Raw genomic sequence first — 21,144 nt, 5'->3', positions numbered from 1 at the left:
TTGTCGACGTCAGATCCGGAAGTCGACGCACCGCGCCCACTTGTTGCATCCCCAGGAGTTTGTAAATAGAGGAGGAATCTGCCTGTTTTTCCTCTAGTTCGCCCTCTTCTCCGCCTTCACTAACATCTCCGCCAAATACCGAAGACCCGGAACAACGTCCGTCCACTACTAGATTATTTTCCTGTTTTGCCCCTTCGTCTCCCGGCAACGGACAACAACTTCCGGGGTCAGATGTGCTGCTTCGTCTCTACCGCAGATGTAGAAAATCACCGGGAGCGCTTCTCCCTTCATAAAGGAGCTTCTTTCAGACATGAGGAGAGCTGTTTTGGTGGTAGCAGTCTCTCCTCCGTGCTGGTCTGTTTGCTGCTGGGTGTTTTAGGTTTATTTAAACTTGTTAACTTGAACTTAACGTTGGTAAAGCTACTGTTAGCATCTTCGCTAACAGCTTCTTGCGTTGGGATAAGCTGTTACGTTTTGGTTTAGAGTTCATCTTTTTTGTGGTGTAGATCTCCCTTTTATTACATTTAGAGTGTTGTGGGTTTTCGGTTTAATGTAAAATATCACCTGAGTTTGGTTTAACCCGTAACACCACTCGCCTCACGCACATAAGTGACCAAAACAAAGCAGCATGGAGACACTCCATCTTCTACCACCTCTCAGGCAGCAGCCTGCACTCCCAAGTTCTACACATCACCAGAACATAACCAACCGCAACACAATAAAAGCAGTGTTATACAAAATGGAAGGCCTGTAGTGTTTATTCTCTTACAGTAAGAATTTATCAATTTTTTTGAGGAATTTATTTGAGATTTTTGTTAATTGTGCAATAGAAAAATAATCATTAGATTAATTTTCTAAATAGTCATTAGAATAGTCGACTATTCGATAAAATAATCGTCAGAATAATCGTTTTAAAAATAATCGTTTACCCCCAGCCCTAATGTTTAGAGACTCTTATTTTAAAAAGATGAAGGAAGTTGTATTACACTGTTGCAGAGGTAGCCAAAATTCCATCTTGCCTGGACCCTCCATTACAACAACAACAACAACAACTATACTACTACTACTACTACTACTACTACTAATAATAATAATAATAATCATCATCATCATCATATTTAACTTGTAATTTCCTGAAATTTTTTTAAAAGGGATCTGCTGGCTGGCAAAAGAGAGTGCCTCTGTGTTACAGGACCAAGTCATGATACTTGGGTGATGTAGGGGTGAACACTCCAAAATCAAAACATAGCACTCTTCCCACAGCTGAGCTGGTTGTTTTGATGTAACATTTGTGAGGGTGCACGCTCCTAATCAAGAGATAATTTTCTCTGGTGAAGAGGAAGTGGAAGAAGAAGTAACTAGAAAAATCCTGAGAACGTTTTTAAAAGGGTTCCTGCCGCTGGCACAAGACAGTGGCCAAGTGGTATAGAAGCCTAGCATCATAATATTGGGGTGATGTTTGGTTTATCGCCCACATATCATGATACAACACTTCCCACGGCTGAGTTGGTCGTTCTGATGTAACATGCATTGGGGTGCACGCTGCCGTTTTAACACATGTAATGATACTGGGGTTACCTTATCATTACATATAATTAATAAATACAGTAATTAACTAATTGTTTACATATTTAGTTATTTTGCAAACTGAGACATACACACACTGAAAATGATTCACTGAAAAGGATTTTTTCAGTGTTTTTTGCTAATAGTTTTGCCATGGTTTATCAGACCGCTTGTAAAAGTAATTGGAAGAATAATAGTAAAGTAAGTAAGTACATTTTATTTATTTAGTACTCATCACCGACAGAGAATCACAAAGTGCTTCACATAGATCAACAACAAAACAAATCATAAAGTCATAAAATCATAAAGATCTTAAACAAAACAGAAATAAATACAAATAAAACAAACTCATAAAATTATAAAATATCATAAAACCAATTAAACATGATTACAAATTTGAGTTAAAAAATAGGAAAACAAAAATATTTGTGGTAAAACCAGCTTTAAATAAAAGGGTCTTCAGGTGTTTTTTAATGGTTACCAGACTGTCAGTACTACATAAGGTTAAAGGAAGTTCATTCCAAAGCCAGGGTGCAACAACCTGGAAGGAGCGATCTCCTTGACTTTTAAATCTGGTCTTTGGAACTTCTTGGGTCGGATCAGAAGAAACAAAAAAGGATACAATCCTCGGGTGAAAAGCACTAAGGGCCTTGCCAAAAAGCAGCGTCAGCCTCGTCTTTACCCTTTCCCTTGACTTTGCCCTTTTAGAACTTTGCTTTATGACATCATCATCTTCATCATCATCATCTCCATCATCATCTCCATCATCATCATCATCATCATCATCATCATCATCATCATCATCATCATCAGGTGATCATAAGCGGATTCTACCAGGCATTCAGTTCTCAGTGACGCACCGTCAGAGACAGTCGTGTTTGCTCGTTGTTCGATAGTGTTTCAACTTATCGTCTACGTGTTATTTAGCATTATGGGAGACTCTTTTGCACACAAGAGTTACTCTCCAGCTCTGGTTAAAGATTCAGAGACTTATATTAGCATGGAACAACCGCATTTGTCAGAGAATCGTGGTTTAGTTTCAGCAACCAAACGAAAAGCCGTTTCAGACCCTGGACCTCCCACAAGAAGGTTTACGGTTTCTGATGAAGGCAAACTCTCTGAAAACAACCAGAACAAAATACAAATTGACAAATTCACAAAGAAATCCATTTCCTTTGATGTTGAGGGATCTGAAAATCCAGACAAGGAATGCAGATATTTGGTTCCTGAGAAAGGATCGTCCTCTGCCAAAAGGAAAGCTGTTTTTCATCACGAACCTCCCACAAAACGGTCTAGGGTTTCAGGTGAAGGCAGTGTCTCCAGACATAACCTGGATGAGACATCCAGAGTCTCAAAGAGGTCACGCTACCCAGATGGTGAGGGATCTGGAAGTCCAGCAAAGAGACTCAGACTGTCTGATTCTGAGAGTCCCTCGCCTTCAGCCAAAGATCAGTTTGAGGCTAAATACGAGCAAAAAGATCAGCTTGGAAAGGGAGGCTGTGGATCCGTTTATGGTGGCTACCGCAGGGCAGACAATTTACCTGTGGCAATCAAACATATACCAAAGAAAAATGTAGTCTGGACAGATACGGACGAGAACGGCCAGCAGCTCAGCATTGAGGTAGCCGCCATGCTAAAACTCCAGACAGAATCAGCTGATTCGGTGGGGAAGTCCGCTCCAATTTCCCTCCTGGACTGGTACGATTTCAACCAGGAACAGATTCTAGTGTTGGAGAGACCAGTGCCTGCAGTGGACCTCTCACAGTTTATTAAAAATAACAAAGAGCCCCTACAGGAGAATCAGGCTAAAACAATTATTAAACAGCTGGTTGATGCCGTCAAACATCTGGAGGACACCAACATCTTCCACAGAGACATCAAACCACAAAATATTCTGACTGAAACAGGATCAGAAATCCCGCAACTGCGACTGATTGACTTTGGAGTGAGTTGTTTCACCAACACAGAATATGAAAACGGCCGGTTCGACGGCACAGCGAAACACGACCCACCTGAGTTTATTTCAGAAAGCATTTATAAGGCAGGACCAGCAACCGTGTGGCAGGTGGGAGTTGTTCTCTACGAAATGCTCCACGAAAGTTTGTTTGACTCAAAAAAGTTTTTCAGGAACAAACTCAGAATCAGGACGGACCTCTCTCCATACTGTACGAACTTCCTAAAGAGCTGTTTCTGTATAAACCCATGGTGGCGTCCCACCTTAAAGCAGCTCCAGCGTGACCCTTGGCTTTGGTTAAACAGAAACTAAAGTCTTCAAAGCTCTGGACCCAATTCAACCGGCACCAAGCTAGATCCCTCCTAACTCAGACACCTCTCAACCCCTAACAGAGTCACCTATCATCTCCTACATTTCCCTCAACCCACTGCAGGACTGAGCCCAAAAACAGGCCCTGGCAGTGCACCATAACTGTTTACATGATAGGATATGCAAAGGCACACAACACACCAGAGAATCAGCATGTTGTGTTAGTAACCAGAAAGAGGAAAATAAACAGCTGGATCAAGAAAAGTCTGTCAAACCAGACCCAGAGAAGAAAGTTGAGGTGATTCCTGCACCTCTCCCTCTAGAAAACCAGCGGAAACGTCAGACAACGAAGGGAACATCCTTCAACAGGAAACAGGAGAGAGAAAGTTAGTCACCAAGAAAATGTTAGAAAAAATACTAATTCTCAAGCAGCAGGTGGAAAAAGCCAGAAACCAAAATCCAAATGGAAAACGTTAGAATGGTTTAGTTCCAATATGCAGATTTCAGCCTGAGACAGGCTGTTATTGGCTGCTTTAGTGTAGCTTTATCTGCTATTAGATGTTATTACTTATAATAAATTATAATTTTATCCAATAAAAATAATTAAAAAAAAAAACACAACTAACTCTGCCAGAGTGTCCCTCTCTGGGTCACTTCTGCCGGTCCCAAGCCCGGATAAAAGAGGAGGGGTTGAAATTGTGACACAGATAAAACATTACATGAGGTATTCATTCATTTATGGTTTTAAACACATTTACATGAAGGAAGACATCAAGTGCTGCAGATGCCTGTTAATCACTCATTCATTTAAGTCAGGTGTGTGTGTGGTGACTGAGAGGGCAACATGGAAACCATGTGTAGCAGGGGGTCCTGAGGACTGGATTTGAGAAACACAAGAAGATATTAGCGTCCTCGAGTATTGAGAAACGGACCTGGCTGCAACAAAAAGTGTGCACAGGCCCTGCTATACCCAGATTCTTTATGATGTCATCATGCTGTGTTGTGATGTCATCACATCAAAGCAGAATAGAGTTCTTTTGTCCTACAGTTCATCAAACGTTCAGTTCTCAGTGAGACACCGACAGAGACAGTCGTGTTTGATAGTTTTCAACTTATCGCCTACGCCTTATTTAGCTAGGCTCATCATTTAGAAAGAAAAAGTACTTTATTGGATGTTTCTGTTGAGACAGAAAGGGCCCAGCAGGGACCAATTTGGTGTTCCACCCCAAAGTTTTCATTTGGCTCCATCTGGCTGCCCCTGTGGAAAGTTTCTGGGGTCACCACTGCTGGAGGCGAGTCCTCAGCCCCAGGGGGCGATCTACAACGAGACAAGGAGGGGAAACTACACCCAGCTGCCACACTTCTTTTGTAAGGGACCTAGAATGCAGTTAATCAGCTATCTAAAACTGATCTCTGAGCCTCTATAAAATGTATAAAATTTTGTAGAGCTTAAAATCTCCCAGGAGCCCCGAGAAATGACAGATTAAAACACGCATAATAAGGCTCATTATCAAAATACCTGTCTTACCCGCCCACTCTACCAGTGTGTGTGTGTGTGTGTGTGTGTGTGTGTGTGTGTGTGTGTGTGTGTTTGTGTGTGTGTGTGTGTGTGTGTGTGTGTGTTTGTGTGTGTGTGTGTGTGTGTGTGTGTGTGTGTGTGTGTGTGTGTGTGTGTGTGTGTGTGTGTGTGTGTGTGTGTGTTTGTGTGTGTGTGTGCGTGTGTGCGTGTGTGTGTGTGTGTGTGTGTGTGTGTGTGTGTTGGGAGGTTTGAAGAGACAAGTGAAAGCAGAAACTAAACTACAGTCAGGTTTCTCAGTAAGTCTCCACTCAGGCCTTCTATAGAAGTCATGAACCCTCTGGAGACGGTGGTATAATTAGCTGTTTTGACAAGTTTTAGTGTTCACCTTTATATTTCACTCTATACTTTATTGTTTATGCCCTGTTTGGTATCATTCTTTTCAGCACAACCTCGCCTATGTGAATTTAGAGTCATTTTGTCATACTCTATTAGCACACTGAACCTGAAAGTAAACAAAAAATCAAATCTGAGTAGAAAATAAGACATTTTAACCATTTTCAGCACTCAGAATGACGCTATAGGGTGTGAGTAAAAAACAAAAATGGTCAAACAACTTTTTATTTAAAATTAAATACAGTAAGCAAGGCTTGTCGTCTTTCATGTAAAAATGCTTATAAGCTAAAAATGGAGTTTCTGTCTACCTCTGCCACTCCCAAAAATGTCCAGCATAACAGGTTCAGGTTCAGAAAGCCACAAAATTATATACATATTTACATTTACATTATATACATATATTTACAAAGAAGGTGTCATGACCAGAAGCCACATTTTATGTGTAACAAGCCTATGTGGTGTGTGTGTGTGTGTGTGTGTGTGTGTGTGTGTGTGTGTGTGTGTGTGTGTGTGTGTGTGTGTGTGTGTGTGTGTGTGTACGTTGTCTATTTGTTGTGTGCCGTTTTCCTTCCATTCCCCCGTCCCCCTGTTACCCATTTGTGTTGTACAGCTCTTTTCTCCGTGCCTGACCACAAGCATAATGAACACGTGTAATGATATTGGGGTGACCATATCATTGCGCATAATTAATTAATTAAATAGTTAATTATTTACATATTTTATAATTAATTGTGCAAATTGGGACATGCACACACTCAAAAAGAAATTCCTTTCAATGTTTTTTGCTAATGATTTTGCTACGGTAAATTGGATCGCTTATAAAAATAAAAGCACACCTCCCACAGCCGAGCCGGTCGTTTTGATGTAACATATGTGGGGGTGCACGCAGGCACCCCCACATATGTAACGATAGAGCCCCGTTAATGTCCGCAGAAGAATAATGGTGAAGGGATCAAATCCTCTGGTGAAGAGCATTAAGGGCCCTGCCAGAGCAGCAGGTCCCTTAATAAACTGAAACAATCACTTCCTCCTAGATTTTTTGTTATGTTTTCATGAGAGATCTTGCCTTGCTCAGATTATCTTTTAGTTTCTATAATATTTAGGAGCTTATTATGCAAAAATAAAAAATTCAAGACCTAAAATTTGAAAAATACGATCGGGAAAAGCTTTGTTGACCATTTGAAAACTCTAACACTTTAGGAAGATCTGCTTCCTTTAACTGAATGGAAACATCTCTAGATCAGAGCACAGCCACAAAAGCATATTTAACACTCAACAGCTTCTGGATATTTTAAATACTGAAAAAAAAAGAAATTGGAAACAATGTCACTTTTGAAACTGCACATCAGGAAACTCTCCAGTACGTTTTCAGCCTTTGGAAAGGGATTAAATGTGCATGAAAAAAATAAAATAAAATATAACCACTGTGGTTCAAACAACAGAAAAAAACAAGTTTCAAAGTTATTTTAGTTGTTCAATAATGATCAGAATACGAACACATGGCAGCACATTGGGTGCCTACAAGCCCTTCAAATTTCATTAGTCAGGAAAGTCTCAAAGGTTAAACCAGCTCAGGAACCCAGGAACACATTCTCAATGACATTAAGAATTAATAAACACAAAACTAATGTTACAGAAGAAATGTTAGCAATCAGAGTAATACCCGAGAATTATCATGTGTATGTACGTACACAGGAGCGCGCGCGCACGCACGCACGCGCACACACACACACACACACACACACACACACACACACACACACACACACACACCAGTTCAGGAGTAAGTAATGGCACTCGCCAAGCTGTCAGATGAGAATCATCTTAATTAAATCCCAGTGACAATTCTAATAGGAGGCAGCCATGACTGATGACTAAGATCTGCCGCTGGTCACATCACTGAAGTACTCTCTATTTTTACCCCTCTCTTTCATTCTGTCCTCCCTTACATCCAATTTCCCCACTCACTCATTTTATCATCCCTCGTTTCTTCTTCCCGACTCTCCCTCTGTGCCTTAACCTCCACTTTTTTCTTCGTTTCAACCTTTTGAACTCCTTCCTTATTGTTAGCTTTCACCATATTTTTCCTTCTGGGTCACTTCATAAAGGTGTTCTTGCCCCCGAAACACCAATTACTGAGGAACGACATTATTCAAAGTGGGTACAGTGGATACGAGTCTGAAAGCCTCAGTATTTACTTCAGTTCATCCGTTTGTGTGTTTCCTAAAAGTTCACTTAGGTTTTCAGATGTTAGTTTCTATTCAGTTTGCTCCCCACCACAGCATTTAATTCGGTTCAGGTCTGGATTCTGACTGGATCATTGCAGAACAGGGAGGGAGGGAGGGAGGGAGGGAGGGAGGGATGGATAGAAGAGGGGGGTGGATGGATGGATGGAAGGAGGAGGAGGATGGATGGATGGATGGATGGATGGATAGAGGAGGGGGAGGATGGATGGATGGATAGAGGAGGGGGGAGGGATGGATGGATGGACGGACAGATGGATGGAGGAGGGGGGAGGGATGGATGGATGGATGGATGGATGGATAGAGGAGGGGGAGGATGGATGGATGGATAGAGGAGGGGGGAGGGATGGATGGACGGACAGATGGATGGAGGAGGGGGGAGGGATGGATGGACGGATGTTCGGATGGATGCATAGTTTTTACACTAACCTGTATGCAACGGCCAGAGCCCAGGAACAAGCAGCACAATACAGGGAATCCCGAACTTTTGCCTCCTTGCAGTTGGAGTAAGTCCTCACAGGGAAAAGGCCGGTGGTAGGACTCTGGTAGTTCAGAATGGTCGTCTTAACTAAACATTGAGAAAGACAGATAAAGAGTGTGAAAGGAATTACTCAACAAATCTCAAAAAACTGTTTAATCAGCAGAGGTACAGTGGGGCAAAAAAGTATTTAGTCAGCCACCGATTGTGCAAGTTCTCCTACTTAAAATGATGACAGAGGTCAGTAATGTTCATCATAGGTACACTTCAACTGTGAGAGACAGAATGTGAAAAAAAATCCATGAATTCACATGGCAGGATTTTTAAAGAATTTATTTGTAAATCAGGGTAGAAAATAAGTATTTGGTCAATAACAAAAATTCAACTCAATACTTTGTAACATAACCTTTGTTGGCAATAACAGAGGTCAAACGATTACTATAGGTCTTTACCAGGTTTGCACACACAGTAGCTGGTATTTTGGCCCATTCCTCCATGCAGATCTTCTCGAGAGCGGTGATGTTTCGGGGCTGTCGCCGAGCAACACGGACTTTCAACTCCCTCCACAGATTATCTATGGGGTTGAGGTTTGGAGACTGGCTAGGCCACTCTAGGACTTTCAAATGCTTCTTACGGAGCCACTCCTTTGTTGCCCGGGTGGTGTGTTTGGGATCATTGTCGTGTTGGAAGACCCAGCCACGTTTCTTCTTCAAAGCTCTCACTGATGGAAGGAGCTTTTGGCTCAGAATCTCACGATACATGGCCCCATTCATTCTGTCCTGAACTCGGATCAGTCGTCCTGTCCCCTTAGCAGAAAAACAGCCCCAAAGCATGATGTTCCCACCCCCATGCTTCACAGTAGGTATGGTGTTCTTGGAATGCAACTCAGTATTCTTCTTCCTCCAAACACGACGAGTTGAGTTTATACCAAAAAGTTCTACTTTGGTTTCATCTGACCACATGACATTCTCCCAATCCTCTGCTGTATCATCCATGTGCTCTCTGGCAAACTTCAGACGGGCCTGGACATGCACTGGCTTCAGCAGCGGAACACGTCTGGCACTGCATGATTTGATTCCCTGCCGTTGTAGTGTGTTACTGATGGTGACCTTTGTTACCGTGGCCCCAGCTCTCTGCAGGTCATTCACCAGGTCCCCCGTGTGGTTCTGGGATTCTTGCTCACCGTTCTCATGATCATTTTGACCCCACGGGATGAGATCTTGCGTGGAGCCCCAGGTCGAGGGAGATTATCAGTGGTCTTGTATGTCTTCCATTTTCTGATAATTGCTCCCACAGTTGATTTTTTCACACCAAGCTGCTTGCCTATTGTAGATTCACTCTTCCCAGTCTGGTGCAGGTCTACAATTCATTTCCAGGTGTCCTTCGAAAGCTCTTTGGTCTTGGCCATAGTGGAGTTTGGAGTCTGACTGTTTGAGGCTGTGGACAGGTGTCTTTTATACAGATAATGAGTTCAAACAGGTGCCATTAATACAGGTAACGAGTGGAGGACAGAAAAGCCTCTTAAAGAAGACGTTACAGGTCTGTGAGAGCCAGAGATTTTCCTTGTTTGAAGTGACCAAATACTTATTTTCCACCCTGATTTACAAATAAATTCTTTAAAAATCCTGCTGCTAAACACCTTCATCTTTACACAACGGGTAGATGTAAATGGAGTCATGAACTTTTAGATCACCCTATTCCCTACACCAACACAAACTACCCACAATTATTTGACTGTTAAGAACTAGGGGGGATTCATGTCTCCAAGAAGACGTTTGGACCAGACATGACTCATTGGTGGGTCAAGATGTGTCTTCATAGCATATTAGTGTAATATTTGTATGAAGTTTGAAGCTAAAACGAATGCCTTGGCAGAATGTTTTAGCAGCTGGCAACTAAAGAGTAAATTGTAAAACATACAAGGCTGTAACCAAGCATATGCTAGACTAAAAACCCAGTAATAAAAGGCCAGTTTCACAGAGAATTAAAAGCTAAACAAACAAAAAAAAAGGTCTGAAGACAAGTTAAAATGAAATAAAATACTGGTTAAAATGCTGATTGGTAGAGCACATCTAAAGTCTCTACAACAAACTGAATCAGCAAATGAATTTAACAAGAAAACAATTTGTGAAAATATAGAGTTATTTGAAGAAAAGCAAAAAATAATTGCATTGCATTATTATTACCGTTATATTATTACAATTATTATATTGTTACTATTACTGATGTACATTAAACTAAAGCCCTTATTGCCCCAAAATCAAAAAATGTAAAAGTGGAACGTTTTCATAGCCTTTTTCTTGGTGAGGAAGTGAAAGGGTTAAAGCTACAATCCATAGTTTTCCACCCTTTCAGGATATATGTATGATTTTTTTTAGAAATCCGTGAAGGTGATAGTCTTACCCTGTACTTCGAAGTAATGTAGGAAATATGTCATTTATTTTTATTTTGGTAAGCTCGTCCCTCATCCCGTAGAGGCCTGTGAATTTTGAACCGACCGCCGTTCAGCATTAACCAATAGCGTTAGACGCTTACACACAGCTGTCAATCACAGAGCGTGCACGAGCGTTTGAGGATGTACCTAGACTGATGCAGAGTGTGCGACCTTTCTCGTGAACAAGTCTTTAAAATATTTATATATGAAGAAAAAACAATACATGAGAATAATAATATAACGTGTTTTAGTTCTGTTTGTTGGCGAGAGGTGCACATTCATGAATGAGAGGCGTTGCTTTTGCCCATAAAGACCAGCTCAGAAGCCTAGTGGTAGAGTGTCCGCCCCGGGACCGGGAGATCAGGGTATACCTTAAAAACGGGACCCAATACCACCCCGCTTGACACTCAGCCTCAGGGGGTTGGATTGAGAGGTAAAACCCCCATATAGTTCTCGAGCACGGCCACAGCTGCAGCTCACTGCTCCCCATGAGGATTGGTCAAATACAGAGATGTAATTTCACCAGTGTGATCATGCCCAGTGGAACTTTAACGTTAACTTTAAATACAAAGGGAAAACAATGGCATATGGTGCAATGCGCTTATCAGCCACTAGGTGGAGTCGTTGGATAAAAAATACTCCAGACTGTGGCTTTAACAGGGAGAGGGAGCTCTGAGAGCGTCCAACTGAACCAGTTGGGGATCCACAACAAAGGCTTTGTAGGTGGCAATCAGAGTTTGGGTAGTCCAGTCCTGAGAGGTGATAACAACACGTTTGACAGATTCTGGAAGCTTTTTGCTCAGGATGGGTTTTGGCAAATTGTAATTTTTGCCATTTTTTTAGAGAAGTGGTTCTAAATCTTGGTCCTGGAGGGTGGGTATCCAGCACGTTTTAGTGGTTTCTCTGCTGCAACACACTTGATTCAGTGGTTTAGTCACTCGTTCAGCAGCTCATCAGGCTCTGCAGAAACCTGTTAACTACCTGCTGATTGAGATCAGGTGTGTTGAAACCGATTTAAAACTAAAACATGCTGGATACTGGCCCTCCAGAACCAGGATTGAGAACCACTGCTAAACATGAAGGTTGCCCACTCCCTCCGCATCTCTAAACATCCATAAACAACCAAGCAAAGAATAGATGTGAGACATTTTGTCTGCAACTCAATTTTACGTAACATAGGAACACTTGGTCTTCATTACAAGGAGACAGAAATGGTTATAATTTGACCATCAACTGCTTGTCAACCAAGCAATGTTAGCCAAATAAAACTGAGTCCCTCTAAGAGTGTTGGAATGTACTGTATGGTGAAACAAACGGACTTCCTTTTCTCCTGACATCGTGTTTTAAAGGAAATTAAGAAATGTCCTGTTAGCACTACAACAACTTGCTCAAAACCTACACTTCTACTGAACAACATCCATCTGTAAAATGCACCTTTGTTCAACTGTTTTGTGCAGATTTTTGAGACCCTATGACTAAAAAAACCCTATTCAATCGACATTTCACGTGTCTTGTGCTTTTCTAAAACACGGACTCCACAACACTTCTAAATTTGGACCCAGTCTAATTTAGGACAATGGAATAGTTTGAAAGAGCCTACCTATGTGGCATGGTGGCAAGAGGACACTTGAATACATTTGGCATTCAGAAGAGCCACTTTTAAACCGAGCAGCAAACGATCCAGTAATGCAGCATTTTTAAATGGGGTACATTTTTGAATTACAACCACTGGAAGGGTTGACAGCTCTGGATTAAGAGTGAGCCACTACAGGTCATGAGCTCTGTACCTTGCATGAGGTGAAGAAACGGACGAAGCTAAAGAAACTAGATTCTATAATGGGATTCTGGTAAGGATAGCTTCTGGAGACCTTTGTAGGGAGGTGTTTCAGACACATCCCACCGGGAGGAGACCTCAGGGCAGATTCACTCGAGAGATTATATCTCTTAGCTGGCTTTGGAACACCAACGAGACTGTTGGAGGAGGTGGAACGGGTCCCTGGGGAGTATAGGTCTAAGGATCTCTGTTTAAGCTGAGCTAAGTAGCAGAAACTAGATGTATGGACATGTGGATGGATAAAATGAAGATACATTTCCAGTTTCAAACTATCTTGAACCAATTACTGCTTGTAATTTCTTTTGTTTAAAACAAGAATTCTCAGCACATGCTGTCCTTTGAAGACTAAATAATTTGATTTAACTACTTCAATTCTTCTAGAATCACTCCAGTTGTTCAGAAACCTTTTCACCCTAACATACCTGGATCAATCCTAAAAGGTCTACAGGTACAACAGCTACACCTGAAATCCCACAATTCCTCTACAAACTACGGAAACCAACTTTTACAAATGTTGCCAGAGTTAGCACAGAGGCTGGGGATCACCGCAGCACATAATGAGGACAGATATTTGTTTAGAAATAAATGGACACAGGGTATTCAGCTGGGGCTGTATCCCGATAATCCAGGAACAACCCAGGCATGAGCAAAAATAAACTTACAGGTTGAACAAAGCACATCCTCCAAATTAGTTACTGAGGAGGACAGAACAATGCTTCAAACCTCCTAATGCATAAACACACTGCAGCCCTCCGGTAACGCATGCTGAAATATGGCATACTTAAACATAGGGCCTCTGAGACAGTAATCACACACACACACACACACACACACACACACACACACACACACACACACACACACCCCTCTCCTGCAGAGGTCCCCTCACTGATGACTAATGTGTCTCTAGGGATCACTTCATTTCTTTATCAGGACATTACGCTGGTGGAAATGAATGGGGACATCTATTCTGGACTGCAGTTTGTTTCTGAACAAAGGAGAAAAAGATTTGTGAGGGACTGAAGGAGACAGAGGAGGACGGGGATGGGGGAAAGACAGATAGAAGATTAGAGAGAGAGAGAGAGAGAGAGAGAGAGGGGGGGGGGAGAAAGAGAGAGAGAGAGAGAGAGAGAGAGTGTGTGTGTGTGTGTGTGTGTGTGTGTGTGTGTGTGTGTGTGTGTGTGTGTGTGTGTGTGTGTGTGTGTGTGTGTGTGTGTGTGTGTGTGTGTGTGTGTGTGTGTGTGTGTGTGTGTGTGTGTGATTAGAACATTAGAACTGATAGAGGATCGTAGGAGTGGAAATGTCTCTCTGTGTTCATGACTTTGTCAGCTGAAGGTGGCAGTCTCATTGGCAGTGGGATTAGGTGATTGATTGGGTGAATTAGGAGGCGTATTAATAAACCTCTCAAAAGTCCACCTCCTAATGAAGTGCCAGCTCATATGAAAACACAGGAATAGATCGGGGTTTTTATTGGGCCAAGTAAATTCTCCTAACTTTAAAGAGTCCTGGAATTATTTTATGGTACAAACTCAGTTCAATGTCAGTTGGATTTTTTTTAATAAGGAACAAAAAACAGGTTAGCTGTTTTACATGAAAACTCAAATAGAACTAAAGTCACAGGGCTGAAACACACGTCTTTGTATATTTTTGACGCATGCGTTTCAGAGTTTTTACCACTATCATTTGTATCGGTGCGACATTATGGTCTGTAATTGTCAAACAGACTGAAAGGAGATGCGTGCCAATTTTATTGGGGCCAGCTATTTCCATATGAGTCTATGACTTGTTGCATTTCAAGCATTTCTGTGCAATATTATTTTTGCATGCACTGATTATCAAATAATAACGTTGCAACATATTTAAAAGCCCCTTTCACACTAGCATGGTCTGGATAGCATGGAGAACTTCTACATTAGCATAGCCTGCCTTTTTTCAGGGTGTAACCAGACTGCTTTTCAGCCCTCTTCCTGAGGTGGTCTGCTCCAGGCTGGCCAGGGCCAACACACCCACTGCTGAATGATAAGCCAACTTATTCTCACATTTTCCATTAGGGGAAGCCTCTGACTGGTGGGTAATCAGCCCACCTGGGCTTACAGCATTATCCTGCTGATTACCTAGGAGCTGAGAACTTCTCAGACTGCATTCCTTGCATTACTAAGCAACAGATGTGTGGAATCAACTGGGCAAGGCTGGGGCTATCCGGCCGGTGTGGAGCCGATGCTACTGTGAAAGGGGCACGATGGCCCTTGTTCTGGGCCACAAAGTGGAACCACACCTTTAGTGATGGATCATGTGATTCATCCCATGTAAATGAAACTCTGACATCATCTTCTGCTTTGCCTCATCTTTAGCAAAAAATTTACCATTTGTCCAAAAACAGCTAACGGGGTGCAGGAACATCTGTGACTTTCATATTAAACCACTTTAAACAATGTTTTCTTTAGCTAACTTGAAAAAGAGGAGATGCATGTCAGCATCTGTCAACCGACAGGTGTAAAAACTACACTTAGACCCAAACATCCGCAGAGGTTAGGTAAGGTCTGAGCGGCCCTGCTGTTAGCTACAGCACAACTAACTTGTGGTTTCAGATGAAAGTGGCACTAAAAGCCATGTTTGGTTCAGATGTTATGCAGCTGTAGTTACAGTTATAGTAACTATTGTGTTATAAGTCATTAGAATGACCTTGCTCGTGTAGATTTACTGCAGCACACTCCTGATATCCTGTGTCTCGGGTAATCTGTGGCTCATTACTGCCCAGGAGGTTATTCAGGAGGTCCAGTCAAAAGCAAAATGAAGAACTCAAACACTGAGAAAGATGAACATTGTTCTGTTCCAGGGCTAAAATTTTCCTCCGTATGCTAATCAACTGTTGTTGGGAGTTTTCTGTCCTGCCATCCATCAAGCTAATGTCCCACTAAATCAGCAGCTAATGTCTCAGACGCACACAGGCTGCTCTTTTACAATGGACCATTTCACAGCTCCGACAGGGTGGAGAGAAGAGGAGGAAATGGAAAAGAGGAAGATGAAAACAGAGAAGAGCAAAAAAAAAAAAATTTAAGAGTAATAAGATACCTGAAGAGCCTTACAGTAAATGACACAAGAAAATAGAGAAAACACAAAGTGTGGTATTCATCATTCATGTCGGCCTCAGCGATAACTTTTCCTGCTGACGCTGTGATATCGTTTCCTGTAGGACAACAGTAACATCTGTAGAATGAAAAACAGATAATAAAAGCCCCGTTTACTCATAAAAATAGCCTTACGATGCACAACGCCTAAACGTTTATGCAACATTAATACTTGTTTTAATATTTCAGTAAACAGTGAAAGTGTAGGTGTAGCTGCTGTCAATAAAAAAATTACATTTTTTTTATTAGTTAACGTTCAGTTAAAGTGGACAAAATACATATTAGTAATTCATTCAAACCATACAATAATAAATAAGTAATATCAGTTTTATTCATTTGAGTAAAGTTCATTTAAATGGTAAATGGTAAATGGCCTGTATTTGATATAGCGCCTTCTAGAGTCCTGAAACCCCTCAAGGCGCTTTACAACACAGTCAGTCATTCACCCATTCACACACACATTCACACACTGGTGGGGATGAGCTACAATGTAGCCACAGCTGCCCTGGGGCGCACTGACAGAGGCGAGGCTGCCGAGCACTGGCGCCACTGGTCCCTCCGACCACCACCAGCGGGCAACGTGGGTTAAGTGTCTTGACCAAGGACACAACAACAGTGACAGACTGAGCGGGGCTTGAACCAGCAACCTTCCGATTACGGGGCGAGCACTTAACTCCTGTGCCACCGTCACCCCATATTATATTATATTATAGTTTGGTTAAAACCATATTAACATCTAAGGGGAATTTATCTTTTGTTCCATATATTGCACGGTTGCACGTGGGGTGAATTTAATTGAAACACAGTTAGAGTCACTCTGGGGGTGTTTCTCAATGTCAAGGCGCCTAGCCTTGCGAGGCGATGTCTTGCGAGGCCAGCCGCCTTGCTTTCGAGGACACTGTCCTTCCTTGGTCAAAGAAAGCTATTAAATGGAACAGACTTATATCACGTGACCGCGGCTTCCACGGCGGTGACGTAACGTCACATGAGACGGGAGACACCATTATATTTTATACGTATTAGTTTCAATATAAATATATAACGAGCCTTTTAGTTTTTAAATTGTGTATATGTTTATTAAATTAAAAATAAAAGTGAGTTACTACCCGCTAGCCACCGAAGCGGCAACTACTAAACAACTAACCAAAGAGATAACTTCTTTGGATCTAAAAAAAAAAAAAAAAAACATTTTAAATTAGTTGACTTACTTTGAAACTTGAAATTTGCCCCCGAAGTAGCTGCCGGCTTCTGATCCGCCGTCCTTTTGAAAATACCGCAGCTAGGCTACAAGACACCTCCAGTGTATCCTCACTCAGCTAGCTAATCGACTAACAAACGGAGAACAAACGCCTTGGTAGAACATGAACATTGGAACACGTCTTGGCGGCTCCCGATGACATATCTCCTAGGCAACTGGGGCGGGGCCAAGACATCAAGGCAAGGTTCCTTGGCATTGAGAAACACCCTGGGTATTTCTCAATGCGAGGATACACAAGAGGTGTCTTGTAGCCTAGCCTTGGTCAAAAATTACCCAGAATACAACACGGTATTTTCATAAGGATGGCGTATCAGAAGCCGGCAGCTACTTCGGGGGCAAATTTCAAGTTTAAAAGTAAGTCAACTACTTAAAAATGTTGTTTTTTAAGATCCAAATAAGTTATCTATGGTTGGTTAGTTGCTTAGTAGTTGCAGCTCCGGTGGCTAGCGGGTAGTAACTTGCTTATACATTTAATTTAACAAATATATACACAATTTAAAAAGGAACAGCACCTTGATGTCTTGGCCCCACCCCAGATGCCTGGGAGGTACGTCATCAGGAACCACCAAGGCGTGTTCCAATGTTCATGTTCTACCGAGGCTTCTGTTCTCCGTTTGTTAACTGTTAAGCTAGCTGAGCAAGGACACACGGGAGGTGCCTTGCTGCCTTCCTTCAGTCAAAACCTTCCAAGAATACACCACGGTGTTTTCAAAAGGATGGCGGACCAGGAGCCAGCAGCTCTGGCTGTATACTGTAAGGCATTTCACTGCATTTCGTACTGTGTATGACTGTGTATGTGACAAATAAAATTTGAATTTGAATTTGACTTCCGGTGCAAACTTCCAGTTTAAATGTAAGTCAACTAATTTTAGCTATCGGGCTGATATCTGAAATATTTTTTTAATATCCAAAACAGTTAGCTATGGTTGGTTAGTTGCTTAGAAGTTGCAGCTTCGGTGGCTAGCGGGTAGTAACTCGCTTACATTTTTGATTTAACAAATATATACACAATTTTAATAGTAAAAGGCTTGTTATACATTTATATTGAAACGTATACATATAAAATATAACTTTTTCATTTCACAGGGACTAGTGCATGGGTGGAGGCATTCATTCGCCTCTGTTGCCGGCATAAGGAAAGGTTCATGCGCCAATATGGACCCTTACGATATAAACCCTGTAGCGTAAAGCGCTTTAGAGTCCTCTGACTCCGTAAGGCGCTACACAAGTGCGGGTCATTTATCATCCATCATAACAACCATCCATGTTTTGCTGCCTGAGAAATGTTACAAAGGAATGTAAAAACTATAATAAAGGAATGCTGAACAATATCAAAACCTACATTAAAATACCACATTTTTTTATTTCATATTTACATTTTCACATCACATTTATTTATGTATTATTCATTAGTTACTCATTAAAATGAATAAAACAGACACATAAAGGCCAAAAACGCTGTGCAAACTGCTAAAAAAAGATATTAAGATATAAGATCAGAGATATTACAATGTTACATTGATAATATGGGATATATTCTTTTGTAAGGTTGAATTATAAAGTATTACAGTTAAAAGCTTCTTCTATAAATCAGAGTGAGTCAGACAGCAGAGCCTGCCTCCAGTTTTATCAGGAAGCAGGCCCAGTCAGTGAGTGGAACCATAACGCCGCATGAATGAGAAGCCAGAGCAGTCTGAGACCGGAACACTAGCAGAGAGAAAAGATGGAGTGATGAAGGAGATGAAGGGAAAGTTTTATTTTCTCAATAATGGAAACATAGCCCCTAATCGCAGGAGCAGCAGAAGCTCAACACCACAGCTTTCCCCCGAGCTCGAGGCATTGCTCCAAAACAAACTACGGAAAGAAAAATCATTTTTTAAAGAGCTGGTTGGATTTGTGATTGTCATCCAGCCTCACCCTTCTCCACCTTTTCCCCTCCCAGAAACCGAAAGAAAGCAGGTATATTGAAAAGAGGGTCTGTGTGGTGGAGATAACAATGTTGGCTTTGTTCCCAGCTGGAATTGGACAAGCGCTTCCAGCCACCACCCAACACAACAATTAAACCAGCTCAGTATTTAGGGCTGCATTCTCCGCACGCAGCAATCTGGCAGAGCTTTTCTAACAATCTATGAGGTTTCCATGAAGCCGCCGCTGTAGGCAACGCTGTGCTCACTGATAGCAACAAATTGGTTTTAACTGAGAGCTACACCTGTTGCATGCACTAAGCTCTCGCATTGTCTTTTGTAATTTTCTCAACACGCAAACACACACTGCCTAATGAAAACACACAAGCCATATACTGCTGACACACACACACCCTCCTTCCATCAGAGAAGACTAATGGGCTGTGTCATATCTGCCAGAAGTGTGTTGAAGAGTGAAAATGGTCCATTCAGCCGTAACACACAGGACACACACCACTCCGCACACCTGGTTCATAGCAGGTATATCTGCTGCTTCTGTGTTTAATTTGCACAATGACCTGAGGTGAGACTAAACACAACTTACTCCTGGAAAACAACTGATCAGCGTAGTTTCAGATTTTCAGAATCAACGTTATTGTCAATGCCCCAGCATCCTGAAACATAGACATAAACACACAAACATGTAGAACAAAATAGATACGGGCAGACCACGAGAGCGGCCATCAAGGCGCTCTTTTTGGTCCAATTCAGGCAAGAAAAGTTCAAAAGTTGCGATGAAACAACAAATAAAAGTCCGGCAATGAGCTGTGACGTGTTTCTAAGCCTGTGATACTTTATTAAGGATCTATAAACTCTGTTTTTTCATTAATCAGCAGCAGCAGTATCTGTAATTACATAAAAAGTTTGAGTAGGGATTTCCTTATCCGGGTATGAAGTCTAACTGGTCTGTTTTAGTAGTCACTTCTTTCAACTGAACTCATGAACACAGTTTGAAACATGGTTTATAAACATAGCTGGAATATCTAATATTACCGACTGGTAATAGCAGTGTTTACCTAAAACTAATTAGAGATGAATACAACATGTTAACAACCAACTCCTTATTAAACACCGTTAATAAAAAATAAATGGTGAGAAGACATCAGCTTGCAGGAAGAAGCACCTTTGAGATTAAATGTGTCCCTGCACCTCTACATAAACTCACATGCACTGGGTTTAAGAACTTTAATGTACTTTTATTTTGCTGTCTGCATGTCTGCTATACCAGAAACAAAACATGAACTAAGTTCTTCAAGTATCAGAAATCACTTCTTTGAACTTGACTTGACTCCACATTGGACAAAAACAATCTTAATCGGAACATTCCTAGGTTCTAATAATCCTTTGTTTAGAAAATTACATGTGTTCGACCCAAAAGGAACACTGGTCCAATATTTTAGTCATTTCCATTTTTGTAATTCTGTCAGAGGAACATCAGTGTCTAATCATAAATTCTACGGATTATAGCTTATTTCCTCCAATTCGTTTTCTTGCAAATGTGTCACTGCAGACATCATCTGTACAATCCTCTTCATCTATGTGGTTCAGCAATCCCAATCCATTTGCCATCACTGCTATGAGCCACATTTGGTCTCTGAGAGACTCCAATCCAATATTAATATAATCTACCAAGCAATCAGATGAGAATAATTAAGTAAATACATGCTACAGGTAAAGGACAGTGACGAAGGAGAAAATACAAGTCGTTTGGTTGCAAAAACTCTAATTTACATTCAAACATTTCAAGACTATTGCGTGAAACCACAGCAGGAGAGATGAGTGCTTATTGGATCTTTTAATGAATCTGCCCATTAGCTTGCTGCTTTACTGTATCCCAAGGGCGCAGCGAAGCTCTTCTTTAAATTAACTCTTTGAAAAATTGGGGTAATTGATGTACTTAACTAAGTACTAGAGATGCGAGGGAGGCCATTCGATATTCAACCTCAAAGAGTAAAGTGAAGCCCAGCTGAAAGGCTATTTTATAGACTTTTCTGGTTGGGCTCATGCTGACTGACCACACAGTGAGACTGGGGCCAGCTATTTCCCATACAAAGGGATACTCAT

General features: G+C 41.5%; 1 protein-coding gene across 10 annotated transcripts in view; it reads right to left on the bottom strand.

The window, feature by feature from the left end:
* The window catches only part of phkb (phosphorylase kinase, beta), a 218,366-nt gene that overhangs the window by 186,047 nt on the left and 11,175 nt on the right, over positions 1–21,144 (bottom strand). For all 10 annotated transcript variants that reach the window (XM_070554730.1, XM_070554736.1, XM_070554729.1 and 7 more), the window contains one exon: positions 8,414–8,552. In XM_070554730.1, the coding sequence (XP_070410831.1) occupies positions 8,414–8,552 (139 nt within the window). The remainder of the gene's footprint in view (positions 1–8,413; positions 8,553–21,144) is intronic.

This window comes from Nothobranchius furzeri, chromosome 9, assembly GCF_043380555.1.
Source record: "Nothobranchius furzeri strain GRZ-AD chromosome 9, NfurGRZ-RIMD1, whole genome shotgun sequence".
NCBI classification, from domain to species: Eukaryota; Metazoa; Chordata; class Actinopteri; order Cyprinodontiformes; family Nothobranchiidae; genus Nothobranchius; species Nothobranchius furzeri.
This window is presented reverse-complemented; position numbering and strand designations above follow the sequence as displayed.